The 14,717-nt window shown below is 28.2% G+C and overlaps 1 protein-coding gene across 2 annotated transcripts in view; it reads right to left on the bottom strand.

Annotated features, from left to right (window-relative positions):
* Positions 1–11,854: 11,854 nt before the first annotated feature.
* LOC122268407 (dynein axonemal heavy chain 10) overlaps positions 11,855–14,717 on the bottom strand; it is a 31,862-nt gene continuing 28,999 nt past the window's right edge. The window contains exons 17-19 of one of the 2 annotated variants that reach the window (XM_087149446.1): positions 14,165–14,353; positions 13,052–13,212; positions 11,855–12,086 (exon numbers count right to left, since the gene is read on the bottom strand). In XM_087149446.1, the coding sequence (XP_087005572.1) occupies positions 11,897–12,086; positions 13,052–13,212; positions 14,165–14,353 (540 nt within the window). In that variant the 3' untranslated portion in view covers positions 11,855–11,896. The remainder of the gene's footprint in view (positions 12,087–13,051; positions 13,213–14,164; positions 14,354–14,717) is intronic. The other variant, XM_087149448.1, reaches the window with a different exon arrangement.

The following is a 14,717-nucleotide window of genomic DNA, read 5'->3' as shown; positions in this document are numbered from 1 at the left end:
TTGTTTATTAACGTTCATTATTAAGCATTTTATTTTTGACTCTAGGATTTCACATCTTTCTTTAGAACTAATTGTAATGTATTTCTCTGATGAAGACTTGAGCTTTTTTATATATAAACTTCTTAATTTTCTGGATTGCTCAATTCAATCTGCATTCAATTCTAAAATGAATTCTTCTCTTTGTAACTGAAGAATTTAAATGCTTGATTATTAAAGAGTCTTTCAGGGATGTTACGACATCAATGGAGTGAATTAGAAATAAAAGTGAATTAGAAATGGAAGAAAAGGAAAGGATTATCAAACTACAAAAAAAGAACCAAGAGAATTGAAGAAAAGGCTGCTAAGAAATCTCTATTAAGAGCACAAGGCGCATCTCGACAACGAAATATGTGAAAATAAGCCTTCATGTTTGAAAACTCATAGTCTTTAAAAACAAATGTAGCATCATATTTTTTTGTGTACTTACTTATAAAACAACAATCTATATAAAAGTGTTAGAACAGTAAAATACCATGAATATAATTTATAGAAATTTTGCTTTGCAGTTCTCTGTCAGTTAATTATGCTTTTCGCTTAGTTTTATGCAAAAAATTAAACATTGTAAACCCTATCCCGTTTTATCCAACCCAGGTATGCTAAAACGGGATATGTAAGAGTTTGGAAATTAATTTTTTTTTCTATTTCACAGTCATTAAAATTAGTTGAAAATATGTTTTTTGCGTGCTTCAATAAATGTTGTAGCTACAAAAAAAATAATGTATGGTTTTTCTTAACAGATATTCCGTACTAAATAAAAACAATAATGGTATCCCGTTTTGTCCAACTCTCCCCTATTCACTAAATATTTTTAAAAAAAATTTTTTTAAATTTATTATTTACTTTTTGTTTTATAATTTATTTATTTGTTTATTAAGTTAATATTTGTTTGATTTTAGTTTATTTTTTATTTATCTAAGACTATATATACATTTGCAAGTGCGCGTGCGATTTAGCACAATTTCAATATTTTGTACACATGTATTTTTTTTAATGTATTCCTTGAACTGTTATGTTATAACACAAAAAATAATTTCAAATAAAGTGCCTTTTACTTTAATAGTAGAAAAAAATGGAATATATGACTCGAAATAAATAAATACTTAATAATAGCATTAGTACTTTTATAAGACATTGAATTTAAGTCGGTGCCGAGCTGTGAGAAAAGTTCGGAGTCGGAGTTAAATATTTCAACTACCAACTCCACTCTCCGGAAACCACTTAAAATCAACTTGCTTTTTCTTTTAAGCAAGAAAAAAGTACGAACATCGACATGGAGCAAACAGGTATATAAATAAAAAAAAATAAATACATAAATATGACTAATAAAATGAGATAGAAAGTGAGAGAGCTTATGTCAGATTCGCAATCACGATCGTGAAGAATAATATATCACTCAAAATCGATGAATTGGAACAAAAGTACATTCTAAGAAATTCCAATAAAAAGTAAAGGTTGAAATGTTTTTCCTGAAGGAATAAAGAGGACATAGACTGACATTCAACTCTTTCAAAAATATCTAGCTGCTACTATAAAAGTTGATTCGTTTAGATATGGATTACCTTCAGCATGCATTTTGCTTAAAACTATCAATGCATCCCTATATATGCAATTAAATTGCACGCTTTTTCAAATTATATATATATATTATTGAATAATATATATATATATATATATATATATATATATATATATATATATATATATATAATCATAATAAGTTCATAAATGAAGATAAAACAAAGGAAAATATGAAAAAAGGGGGGGGGAAGAAAAATAATAATAAAAAAATAACAAACAACCGAGAGGAGAAAAAAAAGGATACATTTTTTTTTTTTTTTAAATTCTGGAAAATAAAAGATATAATCTTCTTACCAGCCCACACGATTATATCCGCAGAAAAGAGTGCTTTCTGATATTGTATCAATTTAGCCAAAGCAAAATATATTAATACAATAGTGTAAGGAGCACTCAAAAGTTTTTTTTACAAAAATTACAACAAATAAAATAGAACACAATAAGTAAAAATAACACGTAAAAACAGAATAACACATGATCTATATATATATATATATATATATATATATATATATATATATATATATATATATATATATATATATATATATATATATATATATATATATATATATATATATATATATATATATATATATACAGAGAGACAGAGAGAGAGAGAGAGATTATTGTATTGATATATGTTAAGTTCCTCCTTTTGCCGATATAATTGTGTGAGCTGATGAAAAGATTATATATCTTTTATTTTCTGGGTTTTTATTAATTCTTTTTCCTTTTTAACGGATTATTTTTTCCCCGGTTTTTTGTTATTTTATTATTAATTTTATCCCCCTCCCTTTTTTTTCATTGTTCTGTAATTTTTACCATGTTTCCTCTACATTTTGAACACAGTCTTTAGTCTTTATATTGTTCTTTTTAAATTGAATCACAAAGTACGGAGGGTTATTTATGGTATATTACATCATGCAAATGGCCTCCACGGTTCTGCTGGTAAATACGCACTCTTTTGTCGAAATTTTTCATCACCTTTTTGCATAATTGTGGCTGAATGTCTTTGATGCAGCGTTTAATTTCCTCTTGTAATGCACGGGTGGTTGCGGACTTGTTGACATAGACATCTGACTTCAAATAACCCCATAAGAAGAAATCTAATGGTGTTAAATCACACGATCTAGGGGGCCAATTCTGATCACCAAAACGAGAGAGTACACGACCAGGAAATGTCTCATGCAGTAATTGAATTGTTTCACTGGCTGTATGGCATGTTTCACCGTCTTTCACGCTCCATTTTTACTAACCCTAAACTCTCAGCTGTTAAATTTTTCTTCTTTTAGGGTTGCTAGCAATTTACTGCAAAAATGGCGGGAATATATATATATATATATATATATATATATATATATATATATATATATATATATATAAATTAAAAATTCGGAAATCGAAATAAAGAAAAGATATAATCTCTTCATCAGCTCACACTATTATATCCGCAAAAAAGAGTGCTTTCTAATATTGTATCACTCTAGCCGAAGCAAAATATATCAATACAATAGTGTGAGGAGTACTCAAAAAAATTGAAACGAAAATAGAACCCATTAAGTAAAACAAATATATGGAAAAAAAAGAAGAAAAAAACATATCTGAATTTACCTTGATAATGAGCACATTAACGGCTTCCGTATCGTTAAAGTTTGAAACTTTGTTTCTTTTATTCTATCAATTAATTTGTTTATTGCTTAAACTTGATTCTTTAAATATGGAAAAAATATATACCTGATAGTGTGTTAATTTCATTAACTGTTATATTTTGAACCATTTGATTTTGTATCATAATTTTAAATGTCATTGATGATAGATTCTGTAAACTAATTTGTTGACTGTCTGATTGATTTCATTTCTCTGATAGCGTAACATATATAAATAACGTTGGTAAGTTAAGCGCACAGAAACATTGCCATTGTTTCAAAAGAAAAATCCTACTTTCACTTTGTAATGTGCACACTGCAAAAGTCCCAAGCACCCAGTCGCCATAGCGCCTAAAAAACAATACATTGAACCAAATATTTAAGCATATTAAGTTGTTTTTTTAAGCATAAGTCAGTACTGCAAGTACTATTTAATAAAAAACTTCACACATTTAAAGAATTTTTTTGTTTTGCTATACGTAGGTCTGTACTGTAAATAGACTGTTGCAAACAGTTCAACACTGTTTTGGGGTAGTTTTTTTTCTTTCTGCGCATAAGTCTCTACAATGTACTAATGTTCAAATCAAACTACACTCATTTAAAATTGTTTCTTTCATGACGAAGTTTGCACAGTGTGCAGAGTGTTAAAAAAATAATAACTTCAACAACTTATCGCTCTCCTGGTCAAATTATTAGGACCATATTTCTCAGATGGCGGCCCTATATATTTTAGTGGTCAGTAGTCATAATTCGTCGAAAAGAAGATATGCTTAGTCAGAGAAAGTACGTTTTATGTCTGATTTCATGACTTAAAATATCGTTACCAATTTATTAGCATATTTAAGGTTAGGCCCTTGTACTATTAATATTGTGTCCTAGTACGTGAAAATCCGATCATTAGTTCAAAAGTAAACTAGGTTTTTTGGAGGATTTTTACTTTGCATACTTCACCTATTATTAAAAGGTTAGTTCATAAAAAAATTTTTCTTAGCGATTCATTTACATTAAATTGTAAATGCAGCATTTCAACTATGTCGGTGGCTTTTGAAATTTTAACTCGGTTTACAGTTTCAAACGAATTTCACCGAACATTCTGCAGTAATCGTGTGTCAATACAACATTAACATCAGACAGTCTAAATAGCAACTATAAACAGATGGTTATTCTATGAGTCAATATGTTTTGCACAGGGAAATTTATATTTATAAGTTTTGATTTTAACTGTTCCATGCTGTATGAATGGGATAAGTGCGGATTTCGATGCAAAGAAACTATATTTGTTTATATCATTTTAATTCATATGCAAAACATTAATGTTGGTTTCATAAATAAGGCTTTTTTTTCTAAGTTGGCAAATGATGAATATTAAATAAGTTAACTTTTTAAAAATCAGTGAGATTCTACTCAAAGCAAAATATGATTGGGGAAACATGAGTCGAAGTCGAAAAAATTTGCTCGACATCGAGTTGTTGGATTCTAAGATTAAAAAAAAGAAAAAATCAGAAGCGAATTTGCTGCTACATAAATAGGGACAAATATATTAATATATGCAATAAATTTGTCTGTTTTTTTATTTATTTCTCAATATTGTAACGTAAATATAATAAATTCCTCTTTTTTTTAACTATTATTTATCCTTTTTCTAAGTGCGAATAATAGCGGCAAAATGGAGGAATTGTTGCTCATATACTAAAGAAAAAAGAAACGAATTTGCTGTTATTTTGAAAATTGTTTAGAAATATTTATAATGGATAAAATTTTTACTGATATGCATATTGTGACAAATATTTAAATTATTACTTATCACAAACTTAATTTATCACATTTAAACCTTTATGAACCTATGTATGCTGGAACTATTGCAAAAATGCATAAATCAGTTGCGTTGTTAAAAAGTTAACTGAAAAGTTATTCAAATGAATTCGATGCATAATTTGTGTAAGTGTCCCAGTTCCAGAACATTCCCTAAAGAACCTTCTTCAAATTAAGATGTTTCTAATTGAGCGAGTGAACGTGTAAGATAGTGAAATATAGCTCTTTTCATGTAACGCTATTTTTTACAAATATATCTTCTAAAATTGTTTCCTTAAACTGCAAGTTTGTTGTGCATGAAATGTTGTTGTTGCTGTCGTAAGCCATTAAGGTAATGGTGCGATTTTCTTGTTTTCCAGTGGCGCCATCTATGGTCAAGAATTCGACTTCTGCCACACCCATACGACACGCCCTTTTATAGGGTGTACCCGATCCGCGATGTCTCAGGGGATAGAGCTTTCGCCTTCCGACGAGATGAACCGGGTTCCAATCCTAGCGATGGCTGGTCGATACGAATTCCGCATCCGGCTTGCACCGACCACAGTGGTAGAATATTCTCAGTGGTAGACGGAGGGGAGTCTCCTTGCCGGCAGGTTAACAGTGGGAAGTTCTCGTGTTTTTCCTCTCCAAGTAACGCAAATGCGGGTTAGTTCCATCAAAAAGTCCTCTATGAAGGCAAATTTTTCCATATACTTAATCAGGAGTTCCCTTGTTTTCGGGATTGGGTTCAAAATGACAAGGCTACGTAGTTCAACATTAGTAGCCATAAACCCAAATATTGGGTCGGGTGTTCAACGGTGGTAATAAAATCAAAAATATATAGGGTGGACCCATTCATACATTGAACCATCCATCCTCAAATCGTAATTTTGACCTGGACCAGAAAACGCTCAATCTCCGATCCAATACCCTCAAAGGTATAATTTGTTATGGGAATACGGAGGACTCTCTGACCCGACAGATTTAACGTGCAACAGTTACCATTTACAGCGCGGGGAGTCTTCGGTAGGCTGAATTCGAACTCCCGTACTCACGAACGTGAGTCCAGCGCCCTGCCAACCAGACTAACCCGGCCACTGCAATAAAATGTAATTTTAAATTTAAGTATGTAGTTTAAAGTAATATGCAGTCAAGTTAGTATGTAATTTAAATTTTCAGGTCTAGGTAAAAATGATTTTTTGTTTTTCTGCAACTACTAAGAGACCATTTCAATATAATAAATTTAATGCATTTTATTGTCATTATAAACCTTTTACTTGTTATTTTATCTTTTTTCTATCTTTATAATTTTTTCTTTCTTTTTTTTCCATAGGATGTTTGTCGCGCTAAAATCGAGTAAAACATCATTTTAACACATAGTAAACCTTCTTAATATCGGATATCGACTCAAAAGGTTTAAAATATTTCTAAAACTTTTCAATATGTAATTGTTTTTAAATTTTTAAGGGGGGAAATAAAAAATTGCGAAATAAAGGTATCATTTTTTTACATTTATGAGTAGTACATACTATTATTATTTCTGTAGTTATTATTTTCATTATAATTTCTTATTATTGTTAATTATATTTGTGTTATGAGTTCTATTAGTGTTGTGTGTACTATTAGTGTTATGAATTCTATTCGTGTTATTAATAATTATATTGCTCATATTTAAAAGAAAACTTTTTAAACAGTATCAAGCAAATTATTTTACTTTATAACAGTTTTAAAGTCTAAAAATATAAAAAAATATAATTGGTTTGCAAAAACATAAATAAAAGTAAAAATATTTAAAAATAACGGGCTGGCGAAAGCATAAATAAAAGTAAAAATATTTGAAAATAACGGGCTGCAAAAGCATAAATAAAATAAAATAAACACATAAAGAGATAAATGATAAAAAAAAATAAAAGCAGACGATAAAATTAGAAGTCAATTTTTAGAACGACAGAGTTGTTGGTTTTCTTTAGATTAGTTTTTGGTTGGAATTTGAGTTTCTTTATATCCCGTTACGGGTTTTTCTTGTTGTTTTAAATAAGCTTTTCACTATCCCGTTACGGGTAACTCATTTGATACTGTTTGTGTCGTTTTTGAATAAAAGTTTTTATAAAAAGAAAAACTGAACAGTTCTTTAATATAGCTTGATACGCCACACAGTCGTTAAACAGCAGACCCAATATTTTGGTGTTAAGACTCCTAATGTTCAGCTCCGTAGCCTTGTAATTTAAAACCCCATCTAGAAGACAAGGGATCACCTGAAATAAGTATTGAAAGAAATTTGCCTTCCTGGAGGAATTTATACTGGAACCAACCCGCATTTGCGTTACGTGCTGAGGAAAACCGCGAGTACCACCCACGGTTAGCCTGATGGCAAGGAGACTCTAACCCATGATCCGTCTACCACTGAGTATATTTTACATCTGCTCTGAGGTCGGTGCAAGTAGGGTGCGGAATTTGTATCCACCAGCCATCGCTGGGATTCGAACCCGGTTCACAGCTTCTCCACTCTCATTATTATTTGCAAGCATTCTTCAATTCCAATTATCCAAAATACTGAAAAGCAAAACAGTAAAACATTATGTTCTTTGTGTTTCATTTATCATTTTAAGTTATTTCATCTATCGTAACCTCTGCTACCTTTGGTTTTCTTACGTCAGAACAAATATTGTCCACATCATTCACAGTCGCACCTTTCATTATTCGCACCTTTCACAGTCGCACCTTTCATTAAGTAACGTAACCGAAATTTAGCACTAAGTATTGGTTTCTATAACTAACTCAATAAACTAAAAAACACAAAATATTTTGATTTTAAATAAAATGAGTTCTTTATACTAGGAATATGGTTGTTACGTAAACGTATCGTACACTAAATATAAACTTCAGTTGAAGAAGTTCATAGTAGAGACAATTTTTGAAGTTAAAGAAGTATAAGTTATAACAGAAATTATAGCCGTTTCACAACCTTTTACTGTCTCTCAAAAGTTCTGAGCAAATTACCTTTATTTTTGCTATTGCTGGAAACCAATTTACCCAATCGTCCCAAAATTCTTTATTCAAAAGAATTTTTAAAAAATATCGCTTCATAAATATTTTTTTTACAAAAATTTTCTTTTCTCAATAATTATATTTAATTAACAAAAAAAAAAAAACATCCTTGTTTTTCGTGGGAAATATCAAAATTTTAAGGTGAAACGGTAATGAATACAAAGCAAAGGGACTTGGTGGGCGAAACGGACAAGGATAGTAATCTTTGAATATTACACATTAAACTATGAAAACTCTTCAAAAAAATTTATTATTAGCAATGAGTATTCTGTTAGACAATTACACAAGGTCATTTTTCTTAAGGTAAAATTGTACAAATACCAATGTAACAAGTTTCTGGTATGCACTCATAATAAAACTTTTTATTCCAATTTATTAAAAAAGTAATGCTTCATATTTTTAAATAATAATGAATTTAATACTTTTATTATTAATTCTAAGTAGTGATATTAATATCAAGTTAATTCACTTGAAAAAACTTTATTATTTGTGAATAAAGTAAATTATCTGACAATTATTATAATGAATAAAATATTATTTAGAAAATTTCATTTATATATTTAAATAATATTTCGAATTGGTATAAAATTTTAATAGTATCAATTTTGATATTGATACAAATTAATTTTAGTTGTTCACTTAAAGTAAAGAAGGTAATTTTTGAAGTGTTGGTTATAATTTTTAAAATATTTCAAATTTATGCAAGATTTTTAGAAATTAAAAGGAAGTATGGATTCAATAAAAAAATAGATGTAGTTATTATACAAAAATCCTTAAAATTAATAAGATTAATTAATTTGAATCAATCTATCGAGATTGCAGTAGATGGCGCCACTATTTTTAATAGAGGAAAAGAAGTTACTCTTACCCCTTTCTCCTTTGTCGCTGAAATGCATGCACAGAACTTTTAATTCAGATCTTATATGGTGGCGTTCTCTATTGAAATACTTAATGACTAATTTTCATTTAAGAGTCTTGCAAAACAATAATTTTCCAGCAAATGAACATGTTTCTATTTATTTATCCCCTTCACGCAAGATTAGCACAATATTGATGAAAGTGTTTAACTAAAATAAAATAGCATAATATTTTTATTTTCTTAAACATTTTTGCTGAACCTTTTTACTTAAAATTTTTTATTTACTTAAAAAATACATAAATTTTTTGCCGAAAAGAATTTTTTTTCAACCGGCTTTATGTAATAAAAATTTATAAAATAACCAAATCTGATAGCTGTTTTAAAATTCTCGGGCACATACTTGGTTTAAATAGAAAAATATAGATTTGATAGTTTTACTACAATGTTCTTTTCAACATTTCTTGGACGTACAGTCCTTTTTTTTTCTCCTTTAAACTTCAGCAACATAGAAAATATTTTTATAACTAATTTTATAAATAAATATTAAAATGAATGAATGGTTAATAAAAGAAAAAAGAGTGCAATAATGTCAAAATAAACTTTTAATTAAGGGGAAAATAAAATGAGTAAGGAACAAAAATTCTATTTAAATTTTTTTGCATACTAATATAAAATACATATATATAATAATTATACTAGGAATACATTAATGTAATGTACTCCAAATAGCAAAATAAAGTTTATTTTTACTCAGCAAAAACCATTTTATGTAAACCTAAAAAGGTTTTTTGTGCGGCTAGCATTATAACCGTCTAACCTTAAAACGTGACTCCGACAATCTGCTCTATTTTACGCACATTATTCTAATCCAAAACCTTGAAAAACAATCTTCTATATAAAAACCTTACATCGAGGTTGTCTTAGGGTTTTCAATCATGGTGAAAAAATTGTTGAATAAAGCTAGTCTGAAGGTAAAAATCATCTTAAATCTAGAAAATTATAGAACTTCTTTTTGCCAAGTTTTTGAATGCTAAGCTAAAATCCACCTTGACATGAAATTTTCATTGACAATGCAATCATTACTATGATTTTTAGAAGATAATTTCGTGTAAACTGCAGAAGTAATTTTTTAAAATAAAACTTGGTATACAGAAATGTGAATAATTCATGTATTACTTCTAATAATAATACTACAAAATAATTTAAGGTAGTTTTGAAGTGTTGAATATACTTCTTTAAAATACACAAAAATATAACAAAATGAAATGATAAGAGGAGAATTTCAATGCTGTTTAGGATTATTGAAATTCTCATCTTATCTTCTTTGGACAAATTTTTTGGAAATAAAAAAAACTTCATTTCTTGTATTTTATTAACAATTGCCTCGTCATAATTGCCTTTTCATGCCTTGTATGCAAGAAGTTTTAAAAGTATTTGTAATTATTTAGTATTTCTTTTTATTTGTTTTACAATTCTAACTATCAGGGGAACGAATTTTTATGTGTATTGCATACTCTATTTAAAATAAAACTTAAAACTGTCTGTGCTGTATTTTTTTTTATAACTTCAAAAATAAAAACATATTTGTACTAGTTTAAATTTTTAACATACCGATTAACTTTACAATTAAAAATACTTTTCAAATTTAAATTTTTTGTTTTTTTGAGTTGAATTATATTTTTTTTTATTTTTTGTTAAAGGAATGGTAAGACGAAATATAAGGAATGGTATAACAAGGCAATTCCAAAAATAGATAAAATGTTAATAATGTAACTATGGCTTCATATTCACTTCAAATCCAAATATTTTTGTCCAAAATGGTCTCAACCCTATTTTAATTGTATTTTTATTCATTCTGACTGGGCTTTAAATTGTTTCAAAATAATTATTTTTTTAAATTGTGCTGTAAATTGGACTATTTTCTGTAAAACTGTATACTATTTGTACAAAATAATTCAAGTATTTTGTTTAAAAAGCTGTTTCACATTATTTCGATAATACAACGACGTCAGTGTTAATTGACAATCTTGTCATTTTATTGAACAATTTTATACCCCTTTTATATTATTACAGTTTTTGGAAAATACGACAAGTGTGGTTATTTGCAAAACTCATCAAGATTAAAATTAAATATGTAGTTCTTCGCATTGCAACAAGTGTATTTTATGAAATGTTAATTGAATAATAATAATAATGAGTTATGAATTACGTTTAACTTCCCTGTTATAAAATAATTATAATAAATCACATAGATTTCTATTAAAAAATTGTAGTTTACTTGTTGAGAACTATAAATGGTCATTTTAATGCGAAATATTTGACCAAACTTCACTTTTTTTATCGCAAAAACTTCAAAGTTGGAGAATATTTAGTTGAGACTTATGCATAGACAATATGCTCAAAGAAAAAAAAAAATGGACCATGAATTCACAATTATATTTTTAATTTTCTGAAATATCCTTTCAATTGTATGATGTTTTAAATACAAACTTTTTATTTCAGAGACATTTTATTAGAGTTGTTTTTTTTTTTCTCAGGCTGAAATGCAATACCATTTGAAGATGTATGGTAATGTATTTTTTAATACATTTAATTGGGATTAAAAATATTTATGTTTTATTGAATAAATAATCCCTAGAAAAAGTTAAATCTCGCCAACTGTGGTTTTTTAATTTTGCTTCTCACCTTTACTTTCCATTTTTACGTTTTATATTTCTTCTCATTCACGTCTGGCAAGTCTTAACCTATTTTCAAGTGCATGAAACATGCAGACTTTTATTCCCCTCTGCATATTTTCGTGCACTTGAAAATAGGTTACTTGATAGGTGCACTTGAAAATAGGTTAGGACATGAAACATGCAGACTTTTATTCCCCTCTGCATATTTTCGAAGGTGTAAAATTCTATTTTATGTTTATTTGAAGCTATGCGTGTAGTTACATAGATTCGATGTTGTCCACAAAACAAAAAACTTTCTGTAAAATTCGGAGTGATATTTTCTTGATTCCAGGGTGTATTGATAGATCCAAGTAGTAAGAAAATTCCAGCTTTTGCTTAAAACGTTCAGAGTAAAATGGAGAAGTTGAAATACAACTGCCATCAAACCATCTAAATAACTTTCTTGTACTGTGAAATGAAAAAATATATGTTATGGGTTAATCTCGAAAGGACAACATACTATCTGTCTTGTTTTTCCACATTAATACTATATCATAAGGAAAATGCGAACTCAAGGCAGAAATATCTTTTAAAGTTGTGAGCTAATCATGGTGTGCTTTCTTTCATTTTATATAGCTGAGTAGTAGAATATATTCTATTAATGTGTGACATTGTGACAGTTAACACGCTGACAGCCGCACGTGTTTACAGTGAAATTTTCTTCAGACTACGAGTACTACTGTATTTCCTGTTGTTCTTACATTACTAATATTCTAAAATTACAAATAATCAAAATAAAGATAAATGTTAATATTAGTAATGTTAATTAAATGTTAATATTTTAAAAATAGTTAGACTTAGTACTTAGCAAGTATCTTAAATATCTTCACATAAATTATTATAATTACCAGAATAAACTTAGGAGTCAGCTATTCATATTTTGTTAGTGATTTATGCCATTTATTTAATATAAATACTATCTTTATATGTTAATTTTCAAAAAATTATGTGAAATTATAAAACATGCATTTCATCATTTTAAAATTTACTTTGTTGAATAAACAAACATATTTTTAATAGTTTTTCCATATAGCCCAGTCAAATCACAAAGAGTTTTAGGGTAATTTTTGTACTAATTAAAAAATCCACAGAAATTCTAATATGTACCATAGTAGTGAAGAAAATTTCCTAATTTTTTTCCCTGGTTGACTTACTAAGAGTTTAAAATAACATCCCATTATACTCCTTCACAAATTCAGTGGTTAACATACCAGATAAACAGGTAATTAGGTTACAATGGTTTGGCACCTTATTCAGCTCTGTATAATGGAGGTTAACTGGACAAGTTTTTATTTCATTGATAAGAAACTTCTGCTGGAAATCACTGTTTTATAGATTTAATAGCTCAAAATTGGATCAAGAGAGATGCTTACCTTTCTGTTAGACTTTGAAAGAAGATGACAAATACTAATTTTATTCCAATGAAAGAGGATCTAATCAATTCATCTTCTGATTGGTAGGCAGCTGTGATGTATGGAAAAATAAAATGCTCCAGAATTTCTTCCTCCAAGTATTCTAAATTATCCAGCATGAACTGCAAGAGATTCAAATTATACTTATGATGTTCTAATTTTACTTATTTTTAGTCAAATCAGGTTAGAAGTTTTAATAATTAATTAAAATATTAGTTTATCCACAGTTCTTAGATGTGTGTCTATTGCCTTTAACTTTTCTAAACAAAAAAAAAATTCTTTTTTAATAACAAAAGTACTGAGGAAATATTTTATTATGTATTTAAGTCAAAATTATTTATTTGTGCAGTTCAGACTTCAGAATTTGCACTAATTTTAGGCTTTCATTTAGTTTAACCATTTAACAATCTTAATCTTAATATTCTTATTTGTAAATGTTATTAAAAACAATGTATGATAATTATGACAGTAATTAATATGACTCAGTTTAATATAAATAAATTTTGTTTTTTCTTCATTCTTAAAAGTTCATATTGCTTTATTTGCTCCATCTTTGATTTTTTTTTCTTCTTAATTGTAAAAATGTTTTTTAAAGCATGATTCATGAAAAAAAAATTTAAACAGATTTATTGTGAAATACCTATAAGCAATGTAATAGGAATCTTTAGTTAGATTTTTTTCTGTAAGTACATTGATCAAAACCTGATAGTTGCATGTTTTGCTTAGGAGGTACTATTATAATTAAAAAGCGCTAGCTTTTCTGAGCAATTGATTGATTGTGCAATTGTTTTAACTTTCCAGCAAGCGTATCTGTGGGAATTTTGTGACAAATTTGGTTTTTAATGCATTTCTTTCGCATATTGCAGATGGAACATCTAAAGATCACTTCCTCCTTTTAACCGTTACCCATATCATAGAACCCCATGGTAGAATCGCAGCGACACGGCGACATTGTCAAAAATTATTTGAGCTGCTTGATTTTTTTTAAAACTCCGATTTATATATTTGAAGTTTATAAATATGAGATACATTAATGATGGAATTGCCCTAAAAAAGTTAAAATAGCATATTTACCTGTACCAAAGCAAGGAGTATTTTCTTTTCGCATACACTATAGTACTCTGTGAGGTATTCTGACTTTCCTGTTGTAGTTTTACATGTGATCATCTCTAAGGTCTTTAAAAGTGACTCAAAGGAACTGTATATTTGAACCATTTTTCCAACTTTGATATCCATATTCTTTTGCGCAGTGTTGAAATAATTCTAAAATCGGGAATGAGATTTTTTATATTTATGGTTTCAAATATTGAATTTATTTTCTACTGTAGGACGTATATCTGCCGGTTTAAAAAGATACAAATCAATTTTATTGAATACCTATGTTATTGCTTAAAAGTAGACATTTTTATAAAAAATTGAGACAAATTTATTTCAATCTCTCTCCAGCATGTTAGCAGGGCAGTGTGTCCCCTGAGAAAGTACCGTTTTTGCTGACATGGTTATTTTTGAAATTTCGTTTAGTTTTTATTTAAATTCTCTCATATTTAAATCGTGTACAAAGTGGTCAGTCATTAGAGGGTTTTAAAGTTTTATTCCTTTTATTATTAGTTCATTATTAATGAACAAT

Source organism: Parasteatoda tepidariorum, chromosome 1, assembly GCF_982258835.1.
Source record: "Parasteatoda tepidariorum strain Cologne lab strain chromosome 1, Ptep-v5.0, whole genome shotgun sequence".
NCBI lineage: Eukaryota > Metazoa > Arthropoda > Arachnida > Araneae > Theridiidae > Parasteatoda > Parasteatoda tepidariorum.
The sequence above is the reverse complement of the archived record's forward strand: the minus strand, read 5'-3'. Positions and strand labels throughout refer to the sequence as shown.